At 41.5% G+C, this 24,156-nt stretch overlaps 1 protein-coding gene across 4 annotated transcripts in view; it reads right to left on the reverse strand.

The window, feature by feature from the left end:
• Positions 1-5,798: 5,798 nt before the first annotated feature.
• The window catches only part of STAC (SH3 and cysteine rich domain), a 108,272-nt gene continuing 89,914 nt past the window's right edge, over positions 5,799-24,156 (reverse strand). For 2 of the 4 annotated variants that reach the window (XM_082348698.1, XM_082348700.1), the window contains 3 exons: positions 22,534-22,585; positions 22,302-22,439; positions 13,278-15,054 (listed from right to left, as the gene is read on the reverse strand). In XM_082348698.1, the coding sequence (XP_082204824.1) occupies positions 14,956-15,054; positions 22,302-22,439; positions 22,534-22,585 (289 nt within the window). In that variant the 3' untranslated portion in view covers positions 13,278-14,955. Of the gene's footprint in view, positions 6,689-12,798; positions 15,055-22,301; positions 22,440-22,533; positions 22,586-24,156 lie in introns of those variants that run through there. The other 2 variants (XM_082348697.1, XM_082348699.1) reach the window with 2 other exon arrangements.

Below are 24,156 nucleotides of genomic sequence, written 5' to 3' on the forward strand. Positions count from 1 at the left end.
CTTTATTTTTTTCCCCAAGTTTTATTGAGATTCAATTGGCATGTAACGTTGTATTAGTTTATAAAGTAGCTTTAGGTTAAGCAGGTCCGCAGTAAGCTAGGGAAAGTGGGTGTGGTTGAGAACAAAGACAAACTGGAGCCCATGAGAATGAACTAGGACCCATGTCTGTCTCTCCCCACCTGCAAACTCAGTGCCATGGCTGACATGCAGGAGAAGCTGGTGCCCTTCACCAAGACGTCATGGATGCCTGTGGAGAAGCTGCAGGAGGAAACAGAGCAAGAGTTGGAGGAATTGACAATGACCACACGAGCCAGCTGCCATAGTGCCTGGTGCCTCATCCTGACCTTCGAAGCGTAAAAAATACGGTGGCTGCTTCACTTCCACATTTCAAGTCTCACGCAGAATTTCTCTTGTGACTACACTGACCTGGAACCACTCAGGGAAGGGAATTCTGGGAGATGTAGCTCCAGCTCAGCTATGTGGTCATAGTGCAAAGCCTACAAAGCCCCTGCGGCGTGTCAAAGACTGGGCGTGTAGTATGATAATAAATGTTAACTATTGGTGTGCCTGAATTATGAGAAGAAACAGGCAGAGGGTTTCTGGTCTGAGAAAACCAGGAAGAAGGGTAGCGGTCCCCAAGGATCCACTGGAGATGCACGTTTGAGGTGGAGAGGGTTACTCTGCGAGGTGGAAATCTTTCTGCTTCTTGATGTCATAGTTGCCGACACTGCCCCCAGCTGGCAAGTTGGACCTCCATCGTCTTGCGGCATATCAGAGCACTCTCCCCGTCCTGATGCACAAAGGCCTTCCTTCTTAGCCCCTCTTGAGCTCCTTTTCTTCTGAGAAGAGGCTGACTGTAGCCACAGGAACTCAGCTCAAAGGGGGAACTCTGTGTTTTGCACGACAGGTGCCTCAGCCTCTGGAGTTCTGGCTTATTTGCTTGTGTGATGTCAGTAACTCAGACTATTTACCCAATCAGAGCACCCTCTGCCTCAATAACACCCACTCCTCCCCATGCTGTCCCATAAGACTCTTAATCATGTTAGCAGAATGGTGGGCTTTCTCCAAGAGACCCCGACCATGCTCTCTGGGGAGCCCTGTTGACACTCGAGCGCTCCCGTGAAGCACTGACCGGTCTTCACGTATAAACTGAAAGTAAACAAGAGCGAAGAATCTGTAAAAAGCCCTCTGATGTATCCCCTCCATGCCTCAGTTTATTTGTATGGAAGATAAGGTTGTCAACCACCTTCCTCAAAAGGATATTCTGAGGTTTCACACTGGAGACTTGACATTTATTAACCAGGGTCGTATGAAAGCCCCGATTTAATCTCCAGAAAAATGCTTTGTGTTTCAGTCATAGGGACCATATAAGCATAAAGAATTTTGCCCATAGCTCTTGAAGAAGGCTGCAGTCAGTCAACAGGGGCGTGGGCCAATCCTTGGCATGTTCTGTTTATAGCTGTGTCCAGACAAGTGGAGAATCAGAGGAGATCAGTGTATACTAGGCCGGTTTATTAACTATTAACTGTTCACATACTGAACAAAGATATTCCGAAAATATTTACCGTAGAATAGAATAGAATCCTTCTAGTCAACAGGTTACAACTGGGCAACAGCCTCTTAATAGGATAAGACCACTCTTGGGGGACAACAGTAAATATCGTTGAGCCTTCTGTGTGCCAGCCACTACACTATACACTCATATAAATATCTCCTTTAATTCTCTCAATAATTCTTCCAGGTGGGTATTATTATCTTTGAGGCTCAGAAAGGTCTAGTAATTTGTCCAAGGCCACAAGCTAGGAAGGAACTAAATCAGGGTTCTAACCTAAGTTGTATTAAAAAAATACCCATGCTCTTCTCACTGTATTATCAAACACCAATAGTTGCCTTCTGGGTCAACAGCTATATTATTAAGCACTTACTATTTATGCTCTTTTTGTGATGAAGTGGTAATATAAGTAAAGTAAAGATAAAACAATCTTTTAAGGACTATAGCTATTACATTTTAGAGTGCACAATTATTATGAGTTCTTATTAGCATAATATATTAATTAACCATGTTAGTATAATATAATTAAATTATTAGTATACCTAGACTTATAAAAAAGCAAATAATGTCACTATTCTTGTGCGTTTGTGAAGCAGATTATACTCCTTGAAAGAAAGATTGTGTGGGAATTCCCTGGCAGTCCAGTGGTTAGTACTCTGTGCTTTCACCGCCGAGGGTGAGGGTTCAATCCCTGGTCAGGGAACTAAGATCCTGTAAGCCTCGCGGCGCAGCCAAAAAAAAAAAAAAAAAGATTGTTTAAGTGGAAAACTAGTAACAGCTAAATTCTTGTGAAGGGGAGGCCAAATACATCCAGTTCTGGGAAGGAAGCTCCAAGGAACTGAAGAATACAAATGTTAAGAGAAACCAGAAGCATGATTTAAAAAAGCTTACTTGTGCAGTAAAATCATGGTACTTCAGGTCATTCCATTTCTGCTGTTTGGTCAGGAGTGTAATGTCTATTTCTCCAAGAGTAAATCATCACCAAGAATCCCTCATTGCTTCTTGTCTGTGGTATGTTGGAAAGGTGACTTTCCAAAAGTAGTCTATTTGCTGTAATTATCCAAATTTCAAGTTAGAAACACAATAAAAATCCTTTTGTGTTCAGCATGGAAAGAAGACATTGGTAAGCAAATGAGCATGCATTTCACTCACATCAACAGTCAGCTGAGTAAGCTGAGCTTACTCAATACATTTTACTTTTAACATCACTCATAACTTGAGATTTAAAAATAATAAAATGCAAACAATTCCGAGTCTTTTTCCCCATTCCCCCACCCAACCTGAGCTGTGTCTAAAAGCAATACAGATGGAAAGGGGTAGGTGTACAAAGGGCCTTGTGCAGCCATGTCAGCAAGTGCTTTTTAAGTTGTTTTTCTGGAGGTGGTGATGAATCCGCCTCACTTTGTGACAGGGACTGGAACGGCATTCCCTGCCAAGGACAGAACAAAATCCAATCTCTAGTCCAGGTCCTGAATTTGATCTCTAACCTGGTGGGCTTTGCTGACTGATTTAACATGCTACAGGCAGACGTCATGGTCGTCTGTTGCCATGACACGGATGTGCGAATAGATTGTGTGCTGGTCATGGCAGATCGGACTGGGGATTTTCCTGATGATGTCAATACTCATGGTACTCTGAACTTAGCACAAAGATAGTGATTCCCTTCTCCAAGGCAATCCAGCCTGGCATTCAACCCTCAAGGAGTTTAGGGTCTATTCACTGAAATAAATGTAAAAAAATTACCACCAGTCAAGCAAGAAGTGATAGATGGCAGCTAAGTGGTTCTGGTCAGGGTTATGCAGCTTCAGAGGTGCTGAGCTTGGTCTGGGGCCACTGGACTTGCTGGGCTTGCTTCTGTAGAGCCTGGGAAGCCACTAGAGGGTTTTGTGACTAAGCCTGCGTGCCACAACTACTGAGCATGGAGGCAACAGGATCAAAACGATGCTGTAGGAAGATGATTCTGGCTTTGAGACTGACTCTGAAAAAAACCCACTAGTCTTGTAGGTGGCACAAACTGGAGCTGTGATGTGATTCTCATCCAACAGTGATTGCTGTAATTTTTCTTTCTTTTAAAACTCCCTGAACCAATATTGAAATTTTCCAAGAATATTTTTAGAATCTCTTCACTTAAAACTGGTTCCTTGGGACTTCCCTGGTGATCCAGTGGTAAAGAATCCACCTTCCAATGCAGGGGATGTGGGTTCCATCCCTGGTTGGGGAACTAAGATCCCACATGCCACGGGGCAACTAAGCCCACGTGCCACAACTACTGAGCTTGCGTGCCTCAACGAGAGAGCCTGTGTGCCGCAAACTACAGAGCCCACATGCTCTGGAGCCCATGTGCCACAATTACAGAGCCCACACGCCTTGGAGCCCATGCGCCACAACTAGAGAGAAGCCTGCGTGCCCTGGCTAAGACCCAACGCAGCCAAAAAAATAAAGAAACAAACAAAAAACTAGCTCCTTTACAGTTTTCTCCAGGGAGCTAAAGAGAACGTTTACTTAGGAAATGACTTTGGTGATTCATCCTAAATGTAGAAGGGGAAGCTGTGGTGGAGAGCCCTGGTTGGCATTTCCTTCCTCCAAGGGCCGGCACTAAAGAAGTGATTGGAGGTCCTTGCAAGGTGTCTCTCATTTCAGTCCCACGGCTGCTTGCTCTTGACTTCCTTGTCTTTAAGAAAGCACATTAGCAAAAATAAATGAGAACATAGATGACCTGAATGTTTTAAGCATTTATTTAGTAGACACATACTGAGATTTACAGACTGCAGACGTAGCTTTTCTTTTTTTTGCCAGCATCCATTGAACATTAGTAAGATTATTCACATATTAGAGCAAAAAAAAAAAAAAATCCAATTAATTCCTCAAAGCAGGAACCAGATGGACCATATTTTCTGAAAATGGTTTTAATCACATACACATGCACACACACACATGAAATAAAAAATCTGAGAGAAAAATCAAAACTGTAATTACAGAGTATTTTAAAATGAATGAAAATATGGTCAAAGCTGAACTCAGGAAAAGTTGTTGCCCTGGATAAGTTTTTACCTTAATAAAGAATGAAAATAAATGAACTAATAAGCACATTTTCAAAGAGCTGTTTTAAAAGGAGTAGTAGACAAAGAAAAATACTGCCATGCATAGAAAAACATGGGGTCAGGTGAGTAACCTGAGAACCTGAGTAAATGAGGCCAGTGTAGGAAATCTAAAGATGACCCATCATTTTTCTTGGACATAGGTATTTTCCTTTTCCAGGGTGTATGTTCAGTACTTCAGTATATCCTGACTTCCATGAAGGCATGGAAGATGTTTAATAGCTGTTTAAACTTGATGATGAGATGATAAAAAAAGATCTGCCACTTTCTCATTTTTAAAAAGGAACTATAAAATAAATTGCTATTAAATTGTTAAAATTTCAAGGTACCGTTAACAGTTTCTATTACCCACAGAAGACTGAGGACTATTTAAAACTCCTTATTGGAAGCTAAGGAAAAAATATATTCCAAGGGTCAAAAACACCAGGTGTTGTACAAAGCACACAACAGAATGGCAACTGAGAAAAATCTAAGAGATCGTTACAGGATGTCATTTTTTGTCCGAGTTGTTTGTAAGGGTTTTTGTTCTGTGATAAATCTGTGGAGCGCAACTGCTCACTCAGTTTCCTGGGGATGCTATTTTGGGTGATGCTGAACTTTCTTTTATTCTCAGATTTATACCACCAGCCTACGCCCTGCTGGTCAGTATTTGCTAAAGTTATCAGAACATGAAAAAGCCACTCTTCCTTGTGAGTTTTTCATCCCTTGGGGACACAGATCCCACTTTCTTCTACTCCCTGCTGACTTAGATTCCAGAGTAGACTATCTTTCAGCCTTCATTTTTTACTATGATTGCTCACTTTTGTCCTTTGCAATACCTCATAGGTATCTTAGTGATATTGTAGGAAGAAAGGGGCTATTAGGTGGACCCGATATTATATAAGAATTCTCTACTGAAGAATTTTCCAAATTATGTTCCTGAAGAATTTTCCAAACTGTATTCCTTGGAATGTTCTAGTTGATGCTAATAGGTATTCCATAGTTCTAGATCACTTTATTTAAACCTAAGTTTCTATTTGAGCACACAACACTTTTTCACAGCTACCTGGGCCTGTCTGTAGGCTGGGGCTGACAGTAGGTTTCCTTCCTGGCTCTTTTGTCCTTGGAGCAGCCAGTGATCTGGACCAGCTTTTGGACTTCCATGGTGCTTCTTTTTTTTTTTTTTTGCCTTTTAGCAATACTTGGCACCAGGCTATTTACATGTGTTGTGATCTTCCCACCGATTTTATTTTTCTTTCTTTAATAGCAAAGAGGACAAACTCTAATAAGTTCCTATCATTTCACTAGTTGCTTTCAATATGTAATACAGCTGCTGGACTCTTCATCCTGATGGGAGTGTGTGTGTGTGTGTGTGTGTGTGTGTGTGTGTGTGTGGTATAGAGCTGTGGGGGAGAGCAGTCTGTGAAATCAATCCTACTGGTAGCCAGCTGGACATCTACATATGGGCTTTCTTTGCAGCCCCACTGCCCACGTTAGAGGTGCCTCAGATGTCTGCTAGCGATGGGAGGGTGAAAGAAGTTCTATTCTTCACCCCCTGGAGCCCTGAGGAAGGTTCAATCAGTTCTTCATTTCAAATTCACCACAATGGAATCCAGTCCTACAGCACTGGTGGTGAAGTGTTGGGCACGGCGCCTGTGGTTTAGCTAGATGTATGCCATCCCTTAGCTGGAGGCAGGGGGAGGTAAGGGGATGCAAGGCTGTTCCTTCACACTGTGAAAAATATCCCCAGGCCCCCTTTTTCTTCTTCATATTAGCACTTTCCCCTCCTTTCCCGTCCCCTCACCTGGGTCTGTCTCCTGAGGTCTTCATCTCATCCTTATTCCAAAACTGTGGTCATTCTTCCAGACATTTCTTGAGTTGTGGAAACCTTCAAGACTATGGTAGGTCGAGATTGGTTCAAGATGGTGGAGTAGAAGGACATGTGCTTACTCCCTCTTGTGAGAGCACCGGAATCACAACTAACTGCTGAACAATCATTGACAGGAAGACACTGGAACTCACCAAAAAAGATACCCCACATCCAAAGACAAATGAGAAGCTGCAATGAGATGGTAGGAAGGGCACAATCACAATAAAATCAAATCCCATAACCACTGGGTGGGTGACTCACAAACTGAAGAACACTTATACTACAGAAGTCCACCCACTGGAGTGAAGGTTCTGAGCCCCATGTCAGGCTTCCCAACCGGGGGGTCTGGCAACGGGAGGAGGAATTCCCAGAGAATCAGACTTTGAAGGCTAGCAGGATTTGACTGCAGGACTTTGACAGGACTGGGGGAAACAGAGACTCCATTCTTGGAGGGCACACACAAAGTAGTGTGTGCATTAGGACCCATGGGGAAGGAGCAGTGACCCCCATAGAAGACTGAACCAGACATACCTGCTAGTGTTGGAGGGTCTCCTGCAGAGGGTAGAGGGTGGCTGTGGCTCACCATGGGGACAAGGACACTGGCAGCAGAAGTTCTGGGAAGTACTCCTTGGCGTGAGCCCTCCCAGAGTCCACCATTAGCCCCACCAAAGAGCATGTAGGCTCCAGTGCTGGGTCGCCTCAGGCCAAACAACCAACAGGGAGGGAACTCGGACCCAACCATCAGCAGACAAGTGGATTAAAGCTTTACTGAGCTCTGTCCACTGGAGCACACCCAGCTCTACCCATCACCAGTCCCTTCCCATTAGGAAGCTTGCACAAGCCTCTTAGATAGCCTCATCCACCAGACGGCAGACAGCAGAAGAAGAACCACAATCCCGCAGCTTGTGGAACAAAAACCACATTCACAGGAAGACAGACAAAATGAAAAGGCAGAGGACTCTGTACCAGATGAAGGAACAAGATAAAACCCCAGAAAATCAACTAAATGAAGTGGCAACCTTCCAGAAAAAGAATTCAAAATAATGATAGTGAAGATGATCCAGGACCTTGGAAAAGGAATGGAGGCAAAGATCGAGAAGATGCAAGAAATGTTTAACAAAGACCTAGAAGAATTAAAGAACAAACAAACAGAGATGAACAATACAATAACTGAATTGAAAACTACACTAGAAGGAATCAATAGCAGAATAACTGAGGCAGAAGAACGGATAAGTGACCTGGAAGACAGAATGGTGCAAATCACTGCTGTGGAACAGAATGAAGAAAAAAAGAATGAAAAGAAATGAAGACAGCCTAAGAGACCTCTGGGACAACATTAAACGCAACAACATTCACATTATAGGGGTCCCAGAAGGAGAAGAGAGAGAGAAAGGACGTGAGAAAATATTTGAAGAGATTATAGTCGAAAACTTCCCTAACACGGGAAAGGAAATAGCCACCCAAGTCCAGGAAGCACAGAGAGTCCCAGGCAGGATGAACCCAAGGAGAAACACCCCAAGACACATAGTAATCAAACTGACAAAAATTAAAGACAAAGAAAAATTATTAAAACAAGGGAAAAATGACAAATAACATACAAGGGAACTCCCATAAGGTTAAGAGCTGATTTCTCAGCAGAAACTCTACAAGCCAGAAGGGAGAGGCATGATATATTTAAAGTGATGAAAGGAAAGAAACTACATCCAAGATTACTGTACCTGGCAAGGATCTCGATGGAGATTCGATGGAGAAATCAAAAGCTTTACAGAAGCCAAAGCTAAGAGAATTCAGTACCACCAAACCAGCTTTACAACAAATGCTAAAGGAACTTCCTTAAGTAGGAAACACAAGAGAAGAAAAGAACCTACAAAAACAAACCCAAAACAATTAAGAAAATGGTCACAGGAACATACATACTGATAACAACCTTAAATGTGAATGGATTAAATGCTCCAACCAAAAGACACAGGCTTGCTGAATGGATACAAAAACAAGACCCGTATATATGCTGTCTATAGGAGACCCACTTCAGACCTAGGGACACATACAGACTGAAAGTGAGGGGATGAAAAAAGATATTCCATGCAAATGGAAATCAAAAGAAAGCTGGAGTAGCTATACTCATATCAGATAAAATAGACTTTAAAATAAAGAATGTTACAAGAGACAAGGAAGGACACTACATAATGATCAAGGGATCAATCCAAGAAGAAGATATAACAATTATAAATATATATGCACCCAACATAGGAGTACCACAATACATAAGGCAACTGCTAACAGCTATAAAAGAGGAAATTGACAGTAACACAATAATAGTGGGGGACTTTAACACCTCACTTACACCAATGGGCAGATCATCCAAAATGAAAATAAATAAGGAAACACAAGCTTTAAATGACAAAATAGACCAGATAGATTTAATTGATATTTATAGGACATTCTTTCTGAAAACAGCAGATTACACTTTCTTGTCAAGTGCACACAGAACATTCTCCAGGATAGATCACATCTTGGGTCACAAATCAAGCCTCGGTAAATTAAAGAAAATTGAAATCATATCAATCATCTTTTCTGACCACAACACTATGAGATTAGAAATAAATTACAGGGAAAAAACCGTAAAAAACACAAACACATGGAGGCTAAACAATACATTACTAAATAACCAAGAGATCACTGAAGAAATCAAAGCGGAGATAAAAAAGTACCTAGAGACAAATGATAGCGAAAATACGATGATCCAAAACCTATGGGATTCAGCAAAAGCAATTCTAAGAAGGAAGTTTATAGCAATACAATCCTACCTCAAGAAACAAGAACTATCTGAAATAAACAAACTAACCTTGCACCTAAAGGAACTAGAGAAAGAAGAACAAACAAAACCCAAAGTTAGCAGAAGGAAAGAAATCATAAAGATCAGAGCAGAAATAAATGAAATAGAAACAAAGAAAACAAGAGCAAAGATCAATAAAACTAAAAGCTGGTTCTTTGAGAAGATAAACAAAATTGATAAACCATTAGCTAGACTCATCAAGAAGAAAGAGGGAGAGGACTCAAATCAATAAAATTAGAAATGAAAAAGGAGAAGTTACAATGGACACCACAGAAATACAAAGCATCATAAGGGACTACTACAAGCAACTATATGCCAATAAAATGGACAACCTGGAAGAAATGGACAAATGCTTAGAAAGGTATAGCCTTCCAAGACTGAACCAGGAAGAAATAGAAAATATGAACAGACCAATCACAGTAATGAAATTGAAACTGTGATTAAAAATCTTCCAATAAACAAAAGTCCAGGACCACATGGCTTCACAGGTGAATTCTATCAAACATTTAGAGAAGAGCTAACACCCATCCTTCTCAAATTCTTCCAAAAAATTGCAGAGGAAGGAACACTCCCAAACTCATTCTATGAGGCCACCATCACCCTGATAGCAAAACCAGACAAAGATACTACAAAAAAAGAAAATTACAGACCAATATCACTGATGAATATAGATGCAAAAATCCTCAACAAAATACTAGCAAACAGAATCCAACAGTGCAGTAAGAGGATCATACACCATGATCAAGTGGGATTTATCCCAGGGATGCAAGGATTCTTCAATATACGCAAATCAATCAATGTGATACACCATATTAACAAATTGAATAATAAAAACCATATGATCATCTCAATAGATGCAGAAAAAGCTTTTGACAAAATTCAACACCCATTTATGATAAGAACTCTCCAGAAAGTGGGCATAGAGGGAACCTACCTCAATATAATAAATGCTGTATATGACAAAACCACAGCAAACATTATTCTCAATGTTGAAAAACTGAAAGCATTTCCTCTAAGATCAGGAACAAGACAAGGATGTCCACTCTTGCCACTATTATTCAACATAGCTTTGGAATTCCTAGCCATGGCAATCAGAGAAGAAAAAGAAATAAAAGGAATACAAATTGGAAAAACAAGAAGTAAAACTGTCACTGTTTGCAGATGACATGATACTATACATAGAGAGTCCTAAAGGTGCCACCAGAAAACTACTAGAGCTAGTCAATGAATTTGGTAAAGTAGCAGGATACAAAATTAATGCACAGAAATCTCTTGCATTCCTATACACTAACAATGAAAGATCAGAAAGAGAAATTAATGAAACAATCCCATTCACCACTGCAACAAAAAGAACCTAGGACTATAAGACTATAAGACACTGATGAAAGAAATCGAAGATGGCACAGATGGAGAGATATACCATGTTCTTGCATTGGAAGAATCAATATTGTGAAAATGACTATACTACCCAAAGCAATCTACAGGTTCAGTGCAATCCCTATCAAATTACCAATGGCATTTTTTACAGAACTAGAACAAAGAAATCTTAAAATTTGTATGGAGACAGAAAAGACCCTGAATAGCCAAAGCAATGTTGAGGGAAAAAAACGAAGCTGGAGGAATCAGACTCCCTGACTTCAGACTACACTACAAAGCTACAGTAATCAAGACAATATGGTACTGGCACAAAAACAGAAATATAGATCAATGGAACAGGATAGAAAGCCCAGAGATAAACCCAGGCACCTATGGTCAACTAATCTATGACAATGGAGGCAAGGATATACAATGGAGAAAAGACAGTCTCTTCAATAAGTGGTGCTGGGAAAAATGGACAGCTACATGTATAAGAATGAAATTAGAGCACTCCCTAACATCATACACAAAAATAAACTCAAAATGGATTAAAGACCTAAATGTAAGACTGGACACTACAAAACTCTTAGAGGAAAACATAGGAAGAACACTCTTTGACATAAATCACAGCAAGATCTTTTTTTGACCCACCTCCTAGAGTAATGGAAATAAAAACAAAAATAAACAAATGAGACCTAATGAAACTTAAAAGCTTTTGCACAGCAAAGGAAACTATAAATAAGATGAAAAGACAACCCTCGGAATGGGAGAAAACATTTGCAAATGAATCAACGGACAAAGGATTAACCCCCAAAATACATAAATAGCTCATGCAGCTCAATGTTAAAAAAACAAACAGCCCAATCAAAAAATGGGCAGAAGACCTAAATAGACATTTCTCCAAAGAAGACATACAGATGACCAAGAGGCACATGAAAAGCTGCTCAACATCACTAATTATTAGACAAATGCAAATCAAAAGTACAATGAGGTATCACCTCACACCAGTTAGAATGGGCATCATCAGAAAATCTACAAACAACAAATACTGGAGAGGATGTGGAGAAAAGGGAACCCTCTTGCACTGTTAGTGGGAATGTAAATTGACACAGCCACTATGGAGAACAGTATGGAGGTTCCTTAAAAAACTAAAAATAGAATTCCCATATGATCCAGCAATCCCACTACTGGGCATATACCCAGAGAAAAACATAATTCAAAAAGATACATGCACCCCAATGTTCACTGCAGCACTATTTACAATAGCCAGGTCATGGAAGCAACCTAAATTCCTGTCGACAGGCAAATGGATAAAGAAGATGTGGTATATATACACAATGGAATATTACTCAGCCATGAAAAGGAACAAAATTGGGTCATTTGTAGAGACGTGGATGGACCTAGAGACTGTCATACAGAGTGAAGTAAGTCACAAAGAGAAAAACATCATATGTTAATGCACATATGTGGAATCTAGAAAAATGGTACAGAAGGAACTGGTTTGCAAGGCAGAAATAGAGACACAGATGTAGAGAACAAACATATGGACACCAATGGGGGAAAGTTGGGGGGAGTGGGATGAACTGGGAGATTGGGATTGACATATATAGACTAATATGTATAAAATAGATAACTAATAAGAACCTGCTGTATAAAGATAAAAAAAAAAAAAAACTCTGGTAGCTCATAGCAATCTTTGTTCTTGCCATTTCCGCAGACAGGCAGGAGGAGAAACAGAGTGATGGCTCCTAAAATCTCTCTGTGTGTGTGTGTGTGTGTGTGTGTGTGTGTGTGTGTGTGTGTGTGTGTGTGTATAAGCATCCATGTCAATCTGTGCTGTAAGGAACATCTTGTTTTTTCTCTGATTATCTGCATGACTCCAGATCTTTAAGGAGCACTAGACATCTTGCATTTGGAGGGTTAACCTCCTGCCAATATTTGATGTTTGCAAAAACTTATGGGCCACATTGTGCAGAAAGTTTTTTTTCTCCTTTCTAACGCTGGCTCAAATTACAAAGTCCGTGTTCCAGTTATCTATTTCTGTGTAACAAATTACTCCCAAACTTAGTGACTTAAAAAACATATTTATCTTGCTCATAAATCTTACACTTGGGCATGGCTCAGCCAGATGATTGCTGCTCTGTGATGTCTGGGTTGTTCTCAGCTGCAGAAATGTGTGGTCCCGCACTGGTTTCTCTCCAGCATTGTGGCCTCAGCGTAGATAAACTTACATGGCGGCTCAGGGTTCCAAGGGGGTAGTGTTCCAAGAGATCAAGGCAGAAGCTTCAGGGAGTTTTTTGACCTAGCCACGGATGTCATGGAGAATCACTTCTGCTGTAGTCTACTGGCCACATAAGACCAGCACAGACTCAGTGTGGGAGGGGCCTGAACAAAGTCAAGAATATCAGGAAGCAGGGATCATTGAGGGGATCACCTTGGAGCCTGGCTACCGTAGCCTCCTTCTGTTCAACTTCGAAAGGAAAACTGATCTTTTAAAATACAAATTAAATTGGCACAGGATGTAACAAAACTGTACCCAAAAGCTTCAGTGGATATTCCACCAGAAAGAAGAGATCAGGACACATGTTTTCTATGCTCTTTCCAGCCACTGTGTTGTCTTTATTAAATGGAATATTGAATTAGAGGCAAAGAGTGTTTGTTTTCTGGCGTTCCATTTATGGAATGGCAGTCATGTTATCCACCCTGGCTCTCGAAGAATCCATCTTGATTCTCTACACTCAGTTTTGCACGTTGTATCAGAGAGGGAGGAAATTCTGGATGCTGGCTTTAAAATGAGAGTAAGGCATCCAAACTACTGTGAAACCAGCAGCCATCCCGTCTCAGCTCCCAACTTCACACTGAGCAGTAACAAAAGAAATAAACGGAGACTAATGATGCTTTGGTTTGGGAAATAATGCTTACATGCACAGGATGCATCCACTTAAGTCTTTTAAAAACCAATTGCTCTAATGATTTTATTGCTCCGTAACAAAATAAACCAAACTGACATTAATTCGAAGGTCATTGTGAATTGAAGTTTAACTGCATTAATGACTGATAAGATGCAAGTTTGAATGCTAGGAGGAGGCTTGAGGAGGAAGGCATCACAGTATATTGCATTCTTGTAAACATTAGCACAAATACAGAGTAACAGAGATTCCTCTAGTTGATGCTTAATAGGCCCCAAGTTCCTCTGCTTTCAGAGGGATGAAGCATTAAGGATTATTTTCCACTTTATGTATCTGCTGGGGCATAATATTCTGCCCTAAAGAAGAATGGATTCTTATTTGGCTACTTTTCTCCTAAGATGCTGTTTCTGGTTCTCCTCCGTGTTTCTGGTTCCATGCAAGGTGGGCTCAAACTCCCTTCAAAAGGGAGTCCTACAGGATGGCAGGAGGGGAAACTGTTCCCAGACAGAGGATGTCAAATGAAGATGAAGCACTCATGGAGACTTTTTTCCACATTCACTTCCCCAGCTCCATCTCCTTGGGGAAAGGACTTCATAATTGAAAGGGCTGTATAATCATCAATAACTAAGAGCTCTTTGCCCCACCTTACCCCACTGGGCCCACTGTTTCCTTCCATGACTCGTATCCTGCCTCCGTCACCTTTGTCGGTAACTAGAGTAGCAGGAGGGACTGCCTGACAGCAATTTTGGGGCAGATCAGATCTTTGCAGTTGGTGCCTCATCAACTTATCCCTCACATCTAACACATGCCACCAGGACTTATTCGGAGGCCAGAGAGACAGCTCGATCACAGCGAGGGGGGCTTGCGGGGAGTACTGGGGGCTAGGAAGTAGGACTTCCTGATGCTCTGCAGAGAGACTGCTGCAGGCTTAGATGTGATGATGCTGATTGGTCGGTACTGGGGACAAAGATCTGGAACCAGAATCACACTTGGCTACGTGGATCTGAGCGTCAACCGGGGCCACTCCACAGACTGGAGCGTCCTCCAGCGGGTTAACTGACACCACATGGACAGGGAGGGAGTTGAGTCCTGGGGGACGGCGGTGGTTACCGCCTGCTGGGTACGGCACTCGGCTCTGCTGGCCGACTCAGCCTCACCCCCATCTCTGGGCAGCCTGGGTGTGCTGTGGGAGGCGCCTCCTGCCTTGTGGCTGTTCCCCCACAGTCTCAGACCCTTGAGTCTTGTCTCACTGTTTCCTGGGTGGCGGGTCAGCGCGGCAGCTCCTCTGGGTTAACACAGTGTGAGGTGAGGCATCACCGCAGTTTGCCGACTGCAGAAGGAGGAGGGGCCAGCAATCAGACGTTTTCTAGAACGTCGAAGGGGACCAGACCTTTCTTCTTTCCACTGAGGACTCTGATAAAGCCGTCTTGTTCTTCTTCAGAAGTCACACAGATCTGGAAAAAAGGAAGAAAAAAAGAAACGTGTCAATGGGAAAGAAGCTAGAACCCGTGGCTTGAATCACCGCTGGTTGAAGTCAGTGGAACACCAAATTGGAAAAGGGAGACTGGTTTAGGGAAATCGTGCCTCGGTGAGAAAAATATTTGATACGAAATTAAGCAGTGCCCTGGGTTTGAAACTAGGTCCAGGCATTGAATGTTTTCTGAGATTCAGCTTTATGAATGAGGATCAGTAAAGCAGGATTGATGATTCTGGGTCCCCCTGAAGAGTCCCTATGAGGACAGAATGAGATAATGCTTATCATAGAGCCTAGCATGTGGCACGCAGTTGAGTCCTCAATATATTATTTTAAAATCCAAAATAATGGCTATCATGTAGCAGGCTCCTGTCATATGCCTGGAAGTTTATACATACAATGTCAGGAAGTCAAAGGAAGCTATTTCATTCTTGGTCACAAGAAAATAGATGTTATCATCTTGCATATTCCAGAGTAAGACCACCTATGCTGGACTTAAAAAAGGAGGTGGTTAAGATCCATTTGGGTATTTTGTCATTCACCACTAACAGGCCATTGCAGGGCGTGTAAGGGTGGCTGAGGCCAGCTGTCAATGAGAAGCGGTTTTGAAGGGCTGTTCGTGTGCTGTGAGCTTCTCCTGCTGAACCTGCTTCCAAGGGTGGTGAGTTTTGTCCCTGGTTGGACTGCCTAGACACAGAGCCTGAGACAGGAATCCTTGTGCAAGTGACTTGCTGTGGGAGTGCTCTCGGGAGGTGGGACATGAGGAAAGCAGGATGGGGCAGGAGAAGGAGCTAGGCAAGGGTGTGGTCTCAGCTGGAGGTGAACCTCAGCCTGATCCCACAGTGAGCGCCGGAGCGTTAACTGTGTCATAGGATTGACCCACTTTCAAGCAAGGGGTCTGGCATTTTGGACCCCACGTTAGTCCTTGGTCACTGGCTGACCTGCGGAGTGAGAGGCGTAACTCTGGTGAGGCAGCTCTTGTTCCACCAAGGGGTATTCGCTGGAGAAGGGGCAGCTATGAGTTGTTAGTCGCTGACATAGCAGCTGCAAGATGCGTGCACACACCTAGTGAAGGGGATGTAGGCAGGGCACCAACAGAAATCAACAGAGAGGGTTCTTCTTTTACACAGAATAAAGAGCTTTATGATTAAGTATTAGGATACTTAAAGAGCTTGATTTGTGACTCCTGAGGCTTGGGGCACACAATGGACTGGTATCTGATTCATGTTTCAGAAATCTACTACCTGCCGGTTAAGTGCCCCTCTTGGCTCAGTTCCATTTTAGTCCTATCTGGCTAAAGTCCTTCAGTCTAACCCACTTCCGTGAGCACATATGCTGATAATGTCTAAGGTTTCCCCCTGCATTGCCTCCAAGCTCATTAACATTTAAATACGCTGCCACTTGGAGCAGAAGAACCGTCATTTTATTTAAAAAGATTTCTTGCCTAGCATTCTTAGACTTAGTCTTCCCCTCAAAATACCTGTGAAAAGATAGGGAGTTGGAGGTGGGGAAGAAATGTCAAAATACTGAACGCCCAGACTGACAGCCATTCCAGAAGGTGAAATTTCCATAAGACCTTTGGAGCTGAGCTCAACTGATGACAGAAGCAAGTTGTGCTGCTGGACCAAGGATAAATCTACCAGCCTAAAAGATGACGCAGACCTTGTTGGTTGATGTCAACAGTCATTACTGCCCCCTTCCCATGCAGCAGAGTCCGGACTTCTGTTCTGTTGTCTATCCTTACCCTGCAGGACTCAGGTAAATCCTAATTGGTCCAAGTCTGTTTCTATCCTCCTTGCTAATGATTCTTAGTGATTCCCATGGGACTTAGTTCCAGCCAATGAAACAGTATGGAATATCTGCTCGGAAACTTCTGGGAAGGGTTGCTTTCCTCTTAAAAGAGATGCACTAGGAAGAAAATCTCTTTCTTTTTCTGGCAAGGATTCCTGGAGTGGCTGCAGCCATCTGTGACCACTAGGGCAGGTGGCTAACATTTTAAGCATAGCAGAACAGAGGGGTGGAGGAATCTAGATCCCTCCCTGATCATGGGATCAAGCTGCGGAATTACGAGTCCAAGAACTGCCCTGTATCCAGACATCTTACTATATGAGTAAAATATACCTTTTGCGGTTGACTCAATTGGAGTTTTGTGACTTGAGATATGTATTAGTTCACTTGTGCTGTCATAAATTACCAGAAATTAGTGGCTTTCAACAACACAATCTATTATATCACAGTTCTCTAAATCCTATGTCTGGTGGGCTTGGCCAGTTTTCTCTGCTCTGGGTTTCACAAGGCCAATACCAGGGAGTCAGTAGGGTCCTATTCCTTTCTTTCTCTTCTATTTCTCTAGGAGAGACTCCAGTTCCAGGCTCATTTAGGTTGTTGCCGAATTCAGTTACTTGTAGTTGTAGGACTGAGGTCCCTGTTTCCTTGCTGGCTGTCAGCCAAGGGTCATTCTCAGCTGCTAGAAGCCACCTGAATTCCCTGACTTGCAGCCCCTTCCTACAGCTTCAAATCCAACAAGGGTGGGTTGAGTCCTTCTCACACTTAATCTCTTTCTGACCTGCCCTTCTGCCTAATCTCTCTTCTGCCCTCTTTTGCTGCATCTCTCTTTCTCCAGCCAGTTACATTTCACTGCTTTTAAGGGTACAAATGATTAGATTTGGCCAATGTAGACAATCCAGGCTACCTCCCTGTCACGTGGTCAATAACCTGCAACATAATCACATCTGCAAATTTGCTTTTACATAGGAAACAAATCCAAACAAATCTGGATTTGCTTCCTATGGTGGCTATAACAAATTACCACAAATTTTGTAGATTAAAACAACACAAATTTATTATCTTGCAGTCTTGGAGATCAGAGTCCCAAAATCAGGGTGTCATTAGGTCTGTGTTCCTTCCAGAGGCTCTAAGAGAGAATCTGTTTCCTTACCTTCAGCTTCTAGAGGCCACCTGCATTCCTTGGCTCATGGTCCCTTCCTGCATCTTCAAAGCCAACAGCACAGCATCTTCAAATCCCTCTCTTTCTTCCTCTCTACTTCTACTGTCACATCTCCTCTGACTCGGACCCTCCTGTCTGCCTCTTATAAGGACCCCTGTGATTACATTAGGTTTACGTGGGACCCTACTTAACTTAAAGAAAACCTGCTGTAGAGGAAAGTGGGCTGATTGGGAAGAAAATACTACAAGGAAATAAACACTAAATTAAGATCAATGTTAGAAGTGATGAAAGCCTGAATCAAACTTCAGAAAATTAAAGTGAAGTGCGGGACTATCTTGAAACATTCTCCTAGGAAGAAGTGAAGTGATAAAGTGGGAAGCAATAAAGAGATTAAAACCATAAGGGAAATACGATAAAACAGAGATGATTCAACTGAAGCATTATTAAGTCCCTGAAGGAAGAAGCATTAAGATCAAAAGGCAAAGGACCAACTGGGGGAAACGTTGGCCACACATGATAGATCAGGTGTAAATATCTTTAAAGGATAGAAAACTTTTTCAGCAGTGTAAGAAAACAAGAAAGTACATAAAAAGATTATTCATAAAAGAAATACAAATGCCCAATACAAATGTGTTAAAACCTCAACCTCTCTAACCATCCAGGAAATGAGGATTAACATGAAATATTATTCACTTATCAAAACGACAGATATCGTTTTGTATGATATACAAATATGTAAAAAATAGTAACGTTCAGTTCTGGCGAGGATGTGGTAACCTGAATATTCTCATAAACAGCTGACGTGGGTGTAAATTGGCACAAATGTTTGGGAGGCAATTTGGCAGTATGTATCAAGAACTGTAAAAACTGTTTATCTGTTTTCCTGTAAATTCTAAAGCATATCCTAAAGAAGTAATCAGAGTTATAAAAAACAATTTAGGTTTAGAGGTGTTCATTGCAGTTATCCATAATAGTTTTTTAAAAACTCTGAATATCCAATCATAGAGGAAAACTTAATACATTCTTGTACACCTACACTAGGGGGTGGCAAAATTTTTCTGTAAAGGACTAAATAGGAAACATTTGCAGGCCACGTGGTCTCCACTGCAATGACTCAACCCAGCTGCTGTGGTGTGAAAGCAGCCGCAGGCAACGCAGGCAATACACAGATGAATGAGTGCAGCAGTGTTCTAATAAACTTTATTTTAAAAACAGGGCCAGACTGATCCATTGGTTATAGTTTCCCAGCCTCTGATCTACATGATGATATGCTATACAACTGCTAAAACATGTGTTTTGATAAACATTTAATAACTAAGTTTAAAAAAAAGTTGCAAAACTAAATATAATATGATATCAAAATAAGAATTAGAAGAAAATCTGGTGGGAAATAACACGAAAGTATTTATGTCGATAGTCGCTTGATGGCTGAATTACCTGTGATCTTTATTTTCTTCTTTGTAATTTTTGAGGGTATTTTCCAAATTTTCTCCACAATAAAAGCATTTTAGTTTTATTAATCTAAAAATGATTTATCCATTTTTCTTTAAAGCTTTTATAGAACACAAGAATCAATTAAAATAGTTCTCTGGGGATGACGGAACTATGGATGAATTAAAACATAGTTTTATGGTGTTTAAGTCGATTTAATAAGGATAGTTTTTAAATTTCAAAAATGAAGAAAACATACTCGTGTCAATGCAAACTCTAGGTGTGTTCACAACAAAAAGATAACTTAATTCTATTTGCAGCAAAAGTTCTGTGAAAAAATAATGTAATAATTGTGAGACAAATTAACCCCAGAGGCAGAAATTTAATCAAAGAGATGCATTACATTTGTTTTCAGGATCTAATTTCTTCTACTTCCCAGCTAATGACCATTTGTCTCTTTATATTTTTAGAGTTTAAATATCGTGCTATTTTCTGATGTTTACTAGGTAATTTTAGGTGGCACTGGCCACTGTAGATGGATTTCCCATTTAGGCTTTTCTCTGAATGATGATGGCAGCAAGGGTAGTGACCCCGCTCAGCACCCACCGTGGTCAGGCACTGTGCTGGTGCTTTACACAGGTGATACATGTAACTCTCACCTCCATGTCAAGAGAGAGACGCTACTATGCCAATTTCACAGATGAGAACATTGACTTTCAGAGATGACTTTGTCAAAATCACACAGGATATAGATCCATTTCTGTATGATACTGGAATCTGTGTTTTGCTACTACATTAGACTCCCCTCAATCAACAAGCACGTTTTGAACTTTTACACCTAAAATAATTTAAGACGTTAAAGTGGAGACAAATTTAAAAGTTTTTCTCAATAATAGATTTTTGAAATGGAATATTCTTTCAGAGGGCTGATATTTTCCAAAACTTGGTAGCCACATTGATGACAAAGATCGAAAATAGAGATTTGTATAGGAGTAAAGAGATCTCAGTGCCTTTTGTTGACCCACATGTAATTGGAAATAAAAATGCCTTCAGTTGCCAAAGAACTACTATAGGACTTAAAAGTGAGAAATGGAAATGAAGGTCATTCTCAAATTTTAGCTTTGATCGGAACACCTGGGACGTCTGTAAAAAAGGCTGATTCCCTGCCTTTGCCCTGAAAGTTTCTGCTTCAGCAGGTGTGGGATGGAGTTAGAAATCTGCATTTTCAGGGACTTCCCTGGTGGCACAGTGGTTAAGAATCCGCCTGCCAATGCAGGGGACACGGGTTCAAGCCCTGGACCGGGAGGGTCCCACATGCCGTGGAGCAACTAAGCCCGTGCGCCACTACTTCTGAGCCTGCGCTTTAGGGCCCGCGAACCACAACTACTGAGCCCGTGTGCTGCAACTACTGAAGCCCGTGCACCTAGAGCCCGTGCTCCGCAACAAGAGAAGCCACCGCAATGAGAAGTCCGCACACCGCAGTGAAGAGTAGCCCCCGCTCGCCGCAACTAGAGAAAGCCTGCGCGCAGCAACGAAGACCCAACACAGCCAGAAATAAAATGAATAAAAAAAAAAAAAAAGAAATATGCATTTTCAGCAAGCTCCCAGGTGATTCTGATTCACGTGGTGCAAAGACCACACCTTAGAAATACCAGGCTACACAAATATCAGGGTTACAGCCCTTCCTAAACAATTACGGGTAGATTCATGCGGTTCCAGGTTCAGGCCGAAATGCTGTGTTGTGTCTCAAGCATGTCTAATTAAAGATGCTGGGTTGTTTGTCTCACCCCCACCCCAGCAGGTTGTCAGTTCAACCATGAGAGTGGAGAATGTGAGTTCATTCCCAGAAAAATTTTTTTCGGGGGGAATATGGCCAAGGGATTGGTAGAAGTCTTTGAGCAGCTGTTCTGCTTCTGGAAATTGATCAACTTAGGCAAATTTTAACTTGCCTTCTGCTTTCACTGATTTGTATTTTAATAACATAAAACAATGTTTAATCTCAAATGGGGAAGCACAAGATTATTCTGAGAAAAAAAATAAAACAAGCTAGCAAAATTATGTAATAATGCTTTGCCAATAAAGATGAACATCCTTCCCGAATGTATTTCATTCAAAAGACTTCCCAGATTTTGTAACAGGAAGGATACAGTGGGTAATCTTGGAGAAGTTTGAAACACTGGTGTGGAATCCAGCTGGGAAAAGTCCCATTTCCTTTGTGGGATGTTTATGGCATTAGAGATGGGGTCTCAGTCTGATGAGGGTGATTCCATTGCCTGTAATCAAGAATGACTCAGTAGGGCTTCTGTATGAGCAAGAATTTGTTTCCAAGGGCCCTTCTGGTCCTAGTACACTTGCCCTGAGGACACTTGCTTCCCTGGGAACCAAACTATGCAAAAGGCACTTGACATTCCCAGTTTGTTCCACATTGTCCAGGGCACATGGCTCAGTGGAAGGCACTGACTTGAAGCTTGCAGACCTATCTTTAAGTTCCAGCCTGGCCACTTACCAAGTTTTTGCCCCTTAAGCAAGGCACATCACCTCTATGAACCTTTGTTTCCTCATTTATAGGCCATGTATAGAAGTTCAAAAAAATGTAGGTATATAAGCCCTGTAAATAATATATAATCTATATGTTTGGTTCCCAGGGAAGGCAAGTGAGCTTCCTAACATTTTGGTTTTGCATGTTTAGATCCTCCTACACTAATATCATTGGACTAAGAATATCTTTTCTCAAAGTGAATACTTCGCTTGTGACTCCACTTATTCAGACTTACATGTACTGCTATTTGTCAAAATGACTGTTACTCTGTTTTGGTCATGCTTGGTATGAATTTGTGTGCTTTACTCACCTGATTCTCTTTCAGTGTTATCTGCCCCTGTTCCTTACACCCAATGAAGGTTCTAACACATTTAAAAATCTTCTCATTTTGTTGTACTCTCTGAACAAAGTTGGCTGGAAAGAAGCCAATCCTGTCTTGAATTTTCCCCTGAAAGGAAAAAGGAGGCATGCATCCACAATTGTAGCATTCATTGTGATTATATTTACCAAATGACTTTTCGTAATGAAAAAGAAATACTTACTTTCCACCAGTCTTCATTGGAGTCCTCTAGAAGAGTAATCATGTCTCCTGGCCTAAAATGAAGAAGGAATGAGTTGGGTGGGGAAGTAGAGGGGGTAAAAGAGAAAAAGATGGTCCTTTAAAGTCAGAAGTGGTAGCTTTTCACTTACACAAATAATCCTAAAATAAATAGGACTAAAATAAACATGACTTTTACCTGTTCTTCCCACCCATGAAAATAGCTTTGTTAGATACTGAAAGCAAGTGTAATTTCTGTGCTGTATTTTAAAAATAATCTTTAGCTTTATTTTTATATTATACGTAGATGATCATCATTTTTTAAAAATTTATTTATTTATTTATTTTTGGATGTGTTGGATCTTAGTTTCTGTGCAAGGGCTTTCTCCAGTTGCGGTGAGCGGGGGCCACTCTTCATCGCGGTGCGCGGGCCTTTCACTGTCGCGGCCTCTGTTGTTGCGGAGCACAGGCTCCAGACGCGCAGAGCTCAGTAGTTGTGGCTCACAGGCCCAGTTGCTCCGTGGCATGTGGGATCTTCCCAGACCGGGGCACGAACCCGTGTCCCCTGCATTGGCAGGCAGATTCCCAACCACTGCGCCACCAGGGAAGCCCCCAGATGATCATCTTTGCATTGAAAAAAACCTCTAAAATTTGGAAGTCTGAAATATGAAAACTGGAGTTTTTTCATATTCTGCCCCATAATCCTCCTCCCATTGCCCAGAGGTGACCATTGTGAGTGGTTTCCTGTGCCTCCTTCTGGACCCTTTTTCATGCACTGACATTTATATAGAGATACAGATGTATTTGGCTGTTTCTTTTGTTTACTAATGACATCTGGAATGAGACATTATCTTTATTATCAGCTATGTCTTCTCAGTACCTTCTTGAAACCATTTTTACTTAGTTCCACTTCCCTTGTCTGCCACCTTTTATGCTGGTATAATCTGGAATTTTGTCTTAGACTTGTGTGTGTGTCTGTTATATCCTTCATCAAGAATTACTTGGTTTAACTGAAGAATTACATAATGTTTTTGCTCTTGGTATTGTTGTAGATATGGTGATTACTTGCCACTTCTTATTTGATTTTCACATCCACGTGTGTGTGTGTGTGTGGATGTGTCTTTTCATTCCTCCTTCTCTGCACCTAATGACACTTCTACAATCTGAAGATTGTACTCTTTTTCAACTTGGGAAAATCTTGTCTATTTTTTTCACTGTTTTCTCCCATTCATTTTTCTCTCTTCTTTCTTCCTGGAATTCCTATGCAACACATGTTGGACCTGCTGGATCAATTATCTATATCTTTTGTCTTTCTTACACATTTTCTATCTTAAAAAAAAAACTCTGTTTGGGACTTCCCTGGTGGTCCAGTAGTAAAGAATCTGCCACAGCTAGAGAGAAGCCCGCACGCCCCAATGAAGAGCTCGTGCGCCGCGAGGAAAGATCCCGGATGCCGCAACTAAGACCCGATGCAGCCAAAAAACACAACAACAATAACAACCCCTACCCCCCCAAAAAAACAACTCTGTTCTAAAATTTTTCTCAATTTAATCTTCCTAATTGCTTAATGGGCTTGTCTCTTCTAATATTTATTATAATACTGAGAATTTAAAAAAAAATTGAATTT

The sequence above is a fragment of the Balaenoptera borealis genome (genome assembly GCF_965194805.1).
Source record: "Balaenoptera borealis genome assembly, chromosome: 12".
NCBI lineage: Eukaryota > Metazoa > Chordata > Mammalia > Artiodactyla > Balaenopteridae > Balaenoptera > Balaenoptera borealis.